The sequence below is a fragment of the Lepidothrix coronata genome, unplaced genomic scaffold, assembly GCF_001604755.1.
Source record: "Lepidothrix coronata isolate B3197 unplaced genomic scaffold, Lepidothrix_coronata-1.0 Scaffold290, whole genome shotgun sequence".
Classification (NCBI taxonomy): Eukaryota; Metazoa; Chordata; class Aves; order Passeriformes; family Pipridae; genus Lepidothrix; species Lepidothrix coronata.
In genome coordinates this window covers 798,707-810,244 of record NW_016690470.1, presented here as the reverse complement: position 1 = coordinate 810,244, position 11,538 = coordinate 798,707, and the positions used below count along the sequence as shown (strand labels likewise).

Here is an 11,538-nt window from a genome sequence, read left to right as displayed (position 1 = left end):
GTGAGGAGGGGACAGGGGACATCGTGGTCATGGAGTGAGGAGGGGACAGGGGACATCACAAACATGGAGTGAGGAGGGAACAGGGGACACCATAAACATGGAGTGAGGAGGGGGCAGGGGACACCATAAACATGGAGTGAGGAGGGGACAGGGGACACCATAAACATGGAGTGAGGAGGGGACAGGGGACATCGTGGTCATGGAGTGAGGAGGGGACAAGGGACCCTGTGGCAATGAGGGGAAAAGGGGACAGGGCATTCCATTGCCATGGCGGGAGGAGAGGACAGGAGATGCCATGGCAATGGGGGGAGGAGGGGACAGGGGACACCATAAACATGGAGTGAGGAGGGGACAGGGCACCCTGTGGCCAGAGAGGGAGGAGGGGAGAGGGGATGCCATGGCCATGGAGTGAGGAGGGGACAGGGGACACTATGGCCATGGGGGAAGGAAGGGACAGGGGACATTGTGGCCATGGGGGAGGAGGGGAAAGGGGACATCATGGCCATGGAGTGAGGAGGGGACAGGGGACATTGTGGCCATGGAGTGAGGAGGGGACAGGGGACATTGTGGCCATGGGGGAGGAGGGGAAAGGGCATCCCATGGCCATGGAGTGAGGAGGGGATAGGGAACAACATGGCCATGGGGGGAGGAGGGGACAGGGGACATTGTGGCAATTGATTGAGGAGTGGACAGGGCACCCTGTGGCCATGGGGGGAGAAGGGCAGAGGCTGAAGTCCCTGGTCTTGGGGGCCCCCCCAGCGATGGACACCCCGTGAGGGCTCAGCAGAAACCAAAGCATGTGGGGGATCCTCCAAAACCCCAAACCCACAGGCACCCTAGAAATGGAATTTGAGCCCCAAATTTTGAAAATGGGAGTCCGAAACCTCTCGTGAGGTTTCCACAGAGTGACTTGTGGCCGTGTCTCCATGTCTCAGTCCCTCCCAGCTGCAGGAGCACAGTGGCTCCCTGTCCCTCCATCTGCAGGATGATTTAAAGGCAGAGACCCCAGGCCAGGGCTCTTCCTGCACAGGTGCCCCAAGTCTGGCACAATAAGTCCCCATCTGGCATTTCATTGCCATCACTCCTGTAATCACCTGGTAATTAATGGCCACCTCTGTCCCACGGCTCTCACAGCAGGATTAACGGCTCTGCCACCCCACAGGGTTGTTTTATTTTCCCTTCCCTGGCTCTTGTTCACAGGGAAACAAACCTGAAGTTCAGGCAAGCCCTTCTGGTCACCCACCAGGAGCTGGGGAGCGAGGAGAGCATGGCTGCCTTTGATGGTGAGTGTCCAGGACCATCCCACTGGGATGGGGTGGGTTCAGCCTTGGGAAGTGATCCCCGATCCCTTGTCCCCGTCAGTCCACACATCAGTTCCTCCTGCCTGCCAGGACACAAAGACCTTGGGTGGAGGTGCTTCCCCAGCTGAGTGGCTCTGTGATGGGTCCATCAGGGTTGTGCACCTTTCCCCCTGCCCTGGATCTTGATTTTCCCACTTGGAATCAATATATTGGTTCCCAAACCTGAGCTCAGACCCTGGGCTTTTTTTCCTCTGCTCCTCCCCAGGATTCAGTCTCCCCTCTCAGAGGCTCTGGGGGTGTTGTGTTGGTCCCTCTTCTAGTTCCTATCCCAGTGCAGATCCTGCACTGAGTGACCTCCCAGCACTTCCAGCCTCACCCGAATTTGAGCCTCCAAATCAGCTCCACTTGGCTGCTTTGACTGGGCTGTGAAGGCACCAGGAGAGAGAAATGTGCCCTTAGTCACTGACCTAATTCAGACAAGCCAGTACAGGTTCACTGTTTCTGATGTGAGGAGGATGGAGAAGATTACATTGGAGAAGCTGCGTTGGGAAGTCAAAGCTACAGCAGCCTTCCAATTCCTGCAGCTATATCCCGCACTCATTCCCGGGAATTTAAGCTGGGAAAGGAGAAAGTGCCTTAATTTTGAGAGCCTTGAGACTCAGCTTAAGGCCTGCCAGTGCAGCATCATGTTTTCTAAAGCCAAGCCCTCTGTCTTGGCACTGTCTATTATGGCACCAGAGACAGGAGAACAAAAGCTGCTGGAGTTGGCAGAGCCATTATTGGCATTCCTGCGGCTGCATCCCAAGAGATGCCCTGGCAAAGCCTGAATCTCCCCGAGAGGCCCCCAGACCCCTCTTTGGAAGGTCCTTTTGCTTGCCCCTGACCTGTGCCCTCTCCTGCAGGGAGGGTGACCTGTGAGGAGCCCAACAGCCGCATGCACAGCTTCACGGGCACCCTGGAGTGGAGGGGACAGACCCACTCCCTGGACAGCGAGAGGATCCTGCTGAGGGGCTGCAGGATCCGCAACACCGACGTCTGCTACGGGCTGGTGATCTACGCTGGTGAGAGCACCCCCGGGCAGAGGGGCACAAAACAACCAGGATTTTAAGCTGCCCAAGCACTTCTGGCACCAGCAGGTCCCGTTCCCAGCAGAGACAAGGTGGAGGAGCTGCTGCCTCAGCCAAGCCCCAGATGTTTGTCCCGAGCCTCGCTGGTGTCGGGCTCGCTGGCAGGGACACGGTGTGGTGGCATCAAACCTCTGCCAGGTGATATCTCACCTGCACCACTCCCTGGGTCCTCTGCACTTTGTAGGTCAAGGCACTGAGGGTTTGGCTGTGGGGGGAGATGCGGTGTCAGCAGCACTGCTCGGAGAATGGTCCTCCAAAGCCTCCAGAGGAGGGAAGATGTTGCTGTGGAGGAAACCCCCGTCACTCAGCTGCAAGCCAACCTTCTGGGAGGCTGTGGACTCGCTTTTTTACTTCTAAAACATTCCCTGTCCAGGATTTGATTCCAAAATCATGAGGAACTGCGGGAAGATCAAGCAGAAGAAAACCAAGCTGGACCGCATGATGGACCGGCTGGTGGTCGTGGTGAGTGTGGTGCCAACACCTCTGCCCTGCTCCACCAGCCTCCTGGGGCTGCTCACCAGCCTCCTCATGAGAGGCTGCTTGCTTGGGTGATGCTGATTTTCTTCAGCTTGCAATATTTTGCCCGAAATACCTTAAGTTTGACACATTCACAGAACCAGAGAACAGTTCGGGTTGGAAGGGACCTTAAAGCCCATCTCATTCCAACCCCCTGCCATGGGCAGGGACACCTTCCACTGGACCAGGATGCTCAAAGCAACATTGGTCCTAGAAAAGCAGTGGCCTCTGTGGTGGGATGTTCTCATCCCGGGACATTCCCATCCTGGGACGTTTCCATCCCGTTTTCCCTCCCCAGATCTTCCTGCTGCTGTTGGTCACATCCCTCGGCCTCGCCGTTGCCTCTGGGTTCTGGGCCCGGACGTTCCAGGAGAAGCACAGCTACCTGGCTGCTGTCTACAGGAACACCAGCCCTGCCCAGCAGGCCTTCCTCACCTTCTGGGGCTTCACCATCCTCCTGAGCGTCATCATTCCCATGTCCATGTACATCACGTAAGGATCACAGAGCTGGGAGGTGACCAGGGCTCGGGACCCCACCCCCTGCCCTCGCCCACCACGTGCCACCGGGGTCACAGCCCCAAACTGGGGTCACAGCCCCAAACTGGGGCTGCACTGAAGGTCAGGGTGTGGCCTGGGGCACCTCATTCCCAGGTGTTCCCTTATCCAGGAGAGGGGGAGGGTGGGTGGGGTGTGTACCCTACAAACATGGAGGATGTGCTTTGAGATATTCCCCAAGGAAAACCAGGATAGGGATCCAAGAGCTGCTCTGATGTTGGGAATCACTGGCAGGCCGAGGGGGAGGCTGGTGAAGGTGCTGCTGCCCAGGGTGGGGGAGAGAAGGGCACAGTCACCGTGAGCAGGCAACGATCCCAGTTTGTGCTGGGAAAAAAAAAGCATTTTCCAAACTTTCTGGCCCTTCACTGAATCTCCAGATCTGTGAATTCTGTCATCAAGGGCCAGAATTCCAGAGGGGAGCCCAGCTGCCTGGGTGGGTGATGAACCTTCTGGAAACCTGGCCCTGAGCTTCAGAAACCCTCTTGTCTCCCCCAGCCCAGAGCAACCAGATCCAGGTGGGGAGTTCCCCCCTGCCCTTCCTTCCCGGGTCAGGTGCCCAGGTGCCCCTGGGATGTGAGGAACACAGTCTCCTTCTCCCTGTTTTCTTCTCCCCAGGCTGGAATTCATCTACCTGGTGAACAGCTTCTTTATCAACTGGGACCTGGAGATGTATTATGCTGTGAAGGACATCCCAGCCAAGGCCAGGAGCACCAGCCTCAACGACCAGCTGGGCCAGATCGAGTACATCTTCTCCGACAAGACCGGCACCCTGACACAGAACATCATGACCTTCAAGAAGTGCTGTGTCAACGGCACCATCTACGGTAACCTCGGCTGGCAGCGAGTTTGGAGGGGCTCCTGTGGGCCTGGAACTGGTTCCTTCCCACTCCTCCTGCCTGGCCAGGAAGCTCAGGGCACATGGAGTGACCTTGGTGGTCCAGCACGGAGACAGATGATGCTGCAGGGATTCAGCTCGTTCTGATGCCCACGTCACCGGTGCCACCAGGGCCCAGGTCCCACTGGCCTGGTGTTCCCAGCACATGGAATCAGGGCACAGCTCTGCCCTCTGGCAGTGGAGAGGCTTCATGGCCCAAACTCAGCTGAGATCAGTGAGATTTTCCCCGATAAAAAAAGGAGCCTGGGGGAGGAGCCCAACCCAGCTGCAAACACAGAGCCTGGGTGAGGGGGATCCCACCTGGAATCATCAGCTCCAGGCAGACGAGTAGCAGGAGAAGGGCCAGAGAAGCCCATGGATTTTTACTTTCTGTTAAGGTCTCATGGAGAAAAGATGTTGCTTTTCTTCTTTGCATCATTTTCCAGCTTGGTTTCCAAATCTGGGCACCTGGAGGCTTTCAGGTGACCTATGGAGGAGGCAAAGAAATTATCATTCCTTTTAAGTTGTTTAATTAGAGTGAATGTGTGAAATTGCCCTTCATTTTTCTTTTTATTTTAATTTTTAAAATTGTTATTTTTAATGACTCTGCCTGGTTTTCCCCTTAAAAACTTGAAAATTTCCAAGTCCCTTCTATTCTTGCCACACTTACTTGAGCCCTTGGCTCATTTTTGGGAGCTGTCTTGCTGCTTAACGAGTGAAATTTAGTGGGTGGAGTGAGCCAGAGCTTTAGCACGGAGCTCTTCTTCCTGAGATAAGGGAAAGTTTGTCTCAGGTGCTTGAGACAAATGGACAGTGATAAAAGCAAAAAGAAAAGAGGGGGGAAAAAATCTAGCAAAGTTTTAAAGCAGGAATAACCCCGATTTTGCCCTCTCTGATGTGTCAGGGTGCACCACTTGGAGCAGCATCTTCCCGATCCCGGCAGCCTCTGGCCAATCTCCCAGGAAATGCAGGGGAAAGTAGAGCTGAATTTTTAACATTAAAATCATGTCAAAACTCTGAACAGCCCAAAAGCCAGAAAGGTCAGACCTGGATATCCCGGTGGAGCCTGACACCGATCCCAAAGCTCTGCCCTTTGTTGGCCCCCAGGAGCAGGAATCCCTCTGGAGAAGCTGCTCCAAGCCCCGCTGGTGACACTCCCGATTAACTGAAGTGTTTTTATTTTGCAGGTCCAGGCCCAGGCCATGAGAACAAACCAGTGAGTAACTCCCCCCTGCCCCAGAACACCAAGTGTCACCACAGCCCTGTGTGTCCCAGGTTCTGAGGGTGGCCTGTGCTCCCTCGGGCTGGAGCAGGCAATGACCCCTGCCCGTCCTCAGCTGCCAGGGAAGGACAGGGAAAGGGGGTTTGGAAAATAACACAGTTCTCATATTTTGTTTTTTTCATTCCCAACCTGGTCACACTCCGGGTGTGGGCAGTGCAGGGCTGGCTCAGGCTCTGACCCGGGTCTGGGCCAGCTCAGCCTCGCTGTGTCACATCCCCTGTGCCCCATCTCAACCTCCCTCCTGCCTGTGCCTCCCGCAGGGGTCGGGGTCGGCCTGGGACCACCACGGGGAGCAGAAGGTGGATGTGATGCTGTTGGAAGCCGCCCAGAGGGACAGTGACCCCGTGCTGAGGGAGTTCCTGAGGCTGCTGGCCCTGTGCCACACGGTCATGGTGGAGGAGAGGGGCGGTGGGTTGACGTGCTCGGAGTGGGGTCGAGCTGCCCCTCGGGGCACCGAGGCTGGGGTGGCTCTTTGCAGAGCCCAGTAGAGCTCAGCTGTGGGGTGCAGGGGGGGTGAGAGCCTGGGGGTGGCTCGTGCCACTGTCCCTTTGTCATGGACATGTGCCTTTGGATGGGTTCTAAAGCTCACCAGGGGGAAGAGAAGCACAGGGGGACAATCCGTCCCTGTCTGGACATTTGTCCTGTCTGGGGCAATGAGTGGAAGAGATCATGGAATCCCAGACTGGTTTGGGTTGGGAGGGACCTCAAAGCCCATCCAGTCTCACCCCCTGCCATGGGCAGGGACACCTCCCACTAGCCCAGGTTGCTCCAAGCCCCGTCCAGCCTGGCCTTGGACACTTCCAGGGATGAGCCAGCCACAGCTGCTCTGGGCAACCTGTGCCAGGGCCTCCCTACCCTCACAGCCAACAATTCCTGCCCAATCTCCCATCTCACCCTGCCCTCTGGCAGTGGGAAGCCATTCCCTGTGTCCTGTCCCTCCATCCCTTGTCCAAAGTCCTTCTCCAGAAGAGACAAGTAGGATTGAGTTTCCCTGGCCTGTTGCCTTGGACTTTGGGATTTCCCCCACTCAAGTTGGTGCTGGACAAGAAGCCTGGGCATTGTCTGCCCGGGAGTCTCCATGTCCAGCCTCCCCTCCTCTCTGCAGGCCAGCTGGTTTACCAGGCAGCCTCCCCCGATGAGGAAGCCCTGGTGTTGGCAGCCAGGAGCTTGGGGTACGTGTTTCTGGCCCGAACACAGGACACCATCACCATCAGTGAGCTGGGGAGGACGAGGACCTACCAAGTGCTGGCCATGCTGGACTTCAACAGCGACCGCAAGAGGATGTCTGTCCTGGGTGAGGGGGCTGGGGGGTCTCAGGGAGCCCCTGTGGGGACATGGAGGGTCCCTTCCCTCCTCAGCCCTGCAAGGGATGGCACTGGGATGGATGTGACTGAGCATTGGAATGGGCTGCCCAGGGAGGGGGTGGAGGCACCGTCCCTGGAGGTGTGTAAGGACAGACTGGACGTGGCATCACTGCCATGGTCTGGGTGGCACAGTGGTGTTGGGTCACTGGTCAGACTCGATGATCTCAGGGGTCTTTTCCAACCAAAATGATTCTGTGATTCTGTGACCAAAACCGGCACCGGGGCTCCTGAGGGTCACCCTGGTCATCCCTGAGTTCTGCTCACCTGATACCTCGGTGAAGGCATCTGAGAAGGGTTTGAGCAGCCAAGACAAAACAAGTAAATCCAGGGCCCAGAGGAGGTGTGTGAGGAACTGACAGTCCCTGAGGCCTGATCCTGCCTCGTGGCAATGAAGGCCCCGGGAAATTCCTGTGCTTCCCGTGGAAAAGCACCAGCGAGCCCTGCGCTGCCTTCTGGGGGATGACAGGGCTCAGCGGGGCCGTTGTTCAGGGGTGGTGGGTGGGAGCTGTCTTTGAGGGGGCCTAAGCTGTGCTCCCCCCCCTCCCAGTGCGAGACCCCCAGGGCAGCATCCGGCTGTACACCAAGGGAGCCGACACCGTCATCCTGGAGCGGCTGCGGAGACGGGGCCGCAGCGAGGCCTTCACCGAGAGGGCCCTGGATGTGAGTCCCCCCCAGCACTGCCCTCCCTCCTGCTGCCTTTGGGCTGGGTGTCCCAGAGTGTCCCTTGCTGCTCTTTCTCCCTCTGGCTTCAGGATTTTGGTACTTTCTTCCCTCTGCTCTGGGAGCCTCACCTGCTTTGGGACAGGGGGTAAGAGGGCATCAAACCCACCTCTGGTGTTCTGCACGGACCAGCTGCACTGCAAGGATGCTCGGGGGGGTGCTTTAGGATGGGGGAGGGAGTCAGAGCCCAGAGAGAGACCCTCAGGTCCTGGAGTGTCCCTGGCTCTGCCCATGGTTACCACGGGGAGTCCTGATGTCTCCTCCCTGCAGCTCTTCGCAGAGGAGACCCTGAGGACGCTGTGCCTGGCCAGCAAGGAGGTGAGCGAGGCCGAGTACCAGGAGTGGGGCAGGAGGCACCACGAGGCCGCTGTGCTGCTGCAGGGCCGTGCCCAGGAGCTGGACAGGCTGTACGAGGAGATGGAGCAGAACCTGCAGGTGGGAGGAGGACACGGGCTGGGAGGACCCGTCTGCAGCGGCCCCAGAGGGCAGGAGGGTGGGGTTCAGCTCTCTGGGATGAGGGGGTGAAGTGTCCAGCCCAACACCCACCCCCTGGGTGGGAGGACGGGTGGAGTTCCCCCCAGATGTGACTCTGTGTCCATAGACACTGGGGTAGGTACCTGTCAGGTCATGTCCACCCACAGCAAGGGCTGCTGGTTGGATCCAGGGGTAATTCCCAGCTCCATATCTTGCTGTGCCCTGTGCCATGACATCCGTTCTCCCTCCTTCATCCAGGGGTAATTCCCAGCTCCTTCTCTTGTCCTACCTGGTGCCATGATACCCCTTCTCCCTCCTTCCAGCTGCTCGGGGCCACGGCCATCGAGGACAAGCTGCAGGATGGAGTCCCTGAGACCATCCAGCTGCTGAAACTGGGCAACATCAAGGTGTGGGTGCTGACAGGAGACAAACGAGGTCAGTGGAGGCAGCCACAGACCCCACAAACACATTTCAGCTCCTCCCCTCCCCAGGACTGTCCCTGGAGGTGTTTAAGGACAGGCTGGATGTGGCATCAGTGCCACGGTCAAGCAGACAATGAGGTGTTGGGTCAGAGGTTGGACTCGATGATCTCAGGGGTCTTTTCCAACCCAGTTGGTTCTGTGACCAGAGAGGAGAAGGGACCCTGGGAGTGGGAAGGAACTGGGTTATGCTGCTCCCTTCATACAGCAGCAGAGTCCCACTGGGATCAGGTCTCCCACAGACCAGGTTGCCCATGGAAAACTGAGGCAGGGGAAGCCCCCGCTGGGATGGCTGGGGCTGGAGCAGAGCCCCCAGCAGCTGCTGGGCCCAAGGGCTGGGGGTGCCCTGGGGTGGGGGAGCAGCACCACTGACCCCGTGTGTTGCAGAGACTGCCACGAACATCGGCTACGCCTGCAGACTGCTGACGGACGACACCGAGATCCTGGAGGAGAAGGAGATCAGGTGAGGAACTGCGACCTCCTGGTTCACTGTCCCTGCACAGGACACCTGAGGGCTCAGGAACCAGGGCAGGGGAGGCAGAGCTGAACTCAGCCAGAGATGCTTCTGCTCCCCTGTCCCAGCCTGCGTGTCCACAGTCCCACCTGCCGAGGCTTTCCCAGGCCTCCCCCTCTGTCACAGCAGCTCCTCCTTGGCAGGCTTGGAGCAGGAAAGGTTCGAGCTTCTCTCCAGCCACAGGCAGAGAGGCTGATTTCTGATATCAGTGAGCCCCTCGGGCTCCCTCTCTGCCCCCCTGTTCCCACCACTAGGTACCAGTCCCCTCTCCCTGGCTCTGAGATGCCAAAGACCCGCCGTGGGTCTCAGTTCAAGCCAGGCAGGCTGCCTGGTGCCTCAGCTCAGCTCCAACCACCCCTTCCTCACACAGTGAGATCCTCCAGGCTTACTGGGCGAGCAACAACAACCTCAGTGGCAGTGGGGAAGCCCCAGGCAGCAGCCCCCTGTCCCAGCAGTGCCCAGAGGCTTCGTGCCACAGAAGGAGAGCCATCATCATCAGCGGGGACTTCCTGGTAAGGTGGCACCTGGATGCTCCTCTCTGCTCCCTGGCTGTGCTGGCAGAGGGTTGTTTCTGCCCTGGGTGGCACCTGCAGGTGGAGGACATGATGTCCCTCCTGCTCAAGGGGTGGGAAAAGCCCATTTGGGGCTGGGGAATGAAGAGTAGAGAGGGAAACACCTTGCACCGATCATTTGGGGTTGGGGGGCTCTGACCACACCTGCCCAACCAAGTCCTCTGGGATGGCACAGCCACGGGTGGCTCTTCTGGTCACACTGGGCCGTACTGGTCCCGTGGTCACAGGGTCTGCTGTGTGAGAAAGCTCGGAGAAAACCAGAGCCACTTTTTTTGTGGTATTTACAAGATGTAAGAGCATCCTGGAGGAGCTGGGGCCCCCCACGCTCTAAGGCTGGGGGTGAGGTCCCAACCACACGTGCTCTCCCCTAAGGACAAAATCCTGCACACGGGAGAGGTGCTGAAGGAGAAGAAGGGGTGGCCGTGGCGGTGGCTGCCCCGTGGCAGGACTGTGGGCTCCCAGGAGCAGGGGAGCCTGGTGGAGAAGGCCTTTGTGGACTTGGCCACCAGCTGCCAGGCAGTGATCTGCTGCAGGGTGACCCCCAAGCAGAAGGCCCTCATCGTGCAGCTGGTGAAGAAGCACAAGAAGGCCGTCACCCTGGCCATTGGGGATGGGGCCAACGACGTCAACATGATCAAAAGTGAGTCACTGGGCAGGGGGAAGGGGGGGTCTGGCTGCTGTGTCCCACTAGTGGTGCCCAATCTGCCACCTCCATCACCTCACCCTCCCCTTTGAGGTGAGGGGAACCCCCAGACCAGTTCCCCACATTGCTGTGCTGGGAGGGAAGTGAGAGGCACAGGACAGAGACCAGCCCAGGACAAGAGCAGGGTGGACCCCTTGCTTTTGGCACCAGGGATGAACCTGGATGAAACTTCCAGCCCCAGCGTGGGCAGAGACATCCCTGCCCCTCCCCAGCAGCCCTGACGTGGGGCTGTGCTCTTTGCCTGCCCAGCCCTGCCTGGAATGTCACTCCCCGTGGGATACAGGGGGTTATTCCCTTTCCCGACACTCCTGGGTTCACCCTCTCCCTGCAAGCCTGGGGAAATCCAGCCCCCGGCTCCCCAAAACCCTCCCCATGTGCGTTTTTCCCCCACACCTGCGGACATCGGGGTGGGGATCAGCATGGAAATCAAGCCCTCAGCTCCCCAAAACCCTCCCCACGTGCATTTTGCCCTCTCAGCCGCAGACATCGGGGTGGGGATCAGCGTGGAAATCAAGCCCCCAGCTCCCCCAAAAACTTCCCACGTGCAGTTCACGCCCTCAGCCGCGAATATCAGGGTTGGGATCAGCAGGGAAATCCAACCACCAGCGCCCCAAACCCCTCCCTATGTGTGTTTCCCCCCCACCAACTGCAGACATCGGGGTGGGGATCAGCAGGGAAATCCAACCACCAGCTCCCCAAAAACCTCCCCACGTGCATTCCCCCCCCCCCAGCTGTGGACATCGTGGTGAGGATCAGCAGGGAAATCAAACCCTCAGCTCCCCAAAACCCTCCCCACGTGCATTTTGCCCTCTCAGCTGTGGATATCAGGGTGGGGATCAGTGTGGAAATCCAACCACCAGCGCCCCAAACCCCTCCCTATGTGTGTTTCCCCCCCACCAACTGCAGACATCGGGGTGGGGATCAGCAGGGAAATCCAACCACCAGCGCCCCAAACCCCTCCCTATGTGTGTTTCCCCCCCACCAACTGCAGACATCGGGGTGGGGATCAGCAGGGAAATCCAACCACCAGCGCCCCAAACCCCTCCCTATGTGTGTT

The 11,538-nt window shown here is 58.5% G+C and overlaps 1 protein-coding gene across 1 annotated transcript in view; it reads left to right on the top strand.

Annotated features, from left to right (window-relative positions):
* The window catches only part of ATP8B3 (ATPase phospholipid transporting 8B3), a 19,196-nt gene that overhangs the window by 4,387 nt on the left and 3,271 nt on the right, over positions 1 to 11,538 (top strand). The window contains exons 8-22 of the mRNA XM_017836983.1: positions 1,201 to 1,283; positions 2,204 to 2,362; positions 2,802 to 2,890; positions 3,243 to 3,436; positions 4,115 to 4,323; positions 5,561 to 5,589; positions 5,916 to 6,063; positions 6,761 to 6,949; positions 7,567 to 7,679; positions 8,010 to 8,174; positions 8,537 to 8,648; positions 9,080 to 9,155; positions 9,577 to 9,718; positions 10,151 to 10,418; positions 11,213 to 11,310. Of these exons, the coding sequence (XP_017692472.1) occupies positions 1,201 to 1,283; positions 2,204 to 2,362; positions 2,802 to 2,890; positions 3,243 to 3,436; positions 4,115 to 4,323; positions 5,561 to 5,589; positions 5,916 to 6,063; positions 6,761 to 6,949; positions 7,567 to 7,679; positions 8,010 to 8,174; positions 8,537 to 8,648; positions 9,080 to 9,155; positions 9,577 to 9,718; positions 10,151 to 10,418; positions 11,213 to 11,310 (2,074 nt within the window). The remainder of the gene's footprint in view (positions 1 to 1,200; positions 1,284 to 2,203; positions 2,363 to 2,801; positions 2,891 to 3,242; positions 3,437 to 4,114; positions 4,324 to 5,560; positions 5,590 to 5,915; positions 6,064 to 6,760; positions 6,950 to 7,566; positions 7,680 to 8,009; positions 8,175 to 8,536; positions 8,649 to 9,079; positions 9,156 to 9,576; positions 9,719 to 10,150; positions 10,419 to 11,212; positions 11,311 to 11,538) is intronic.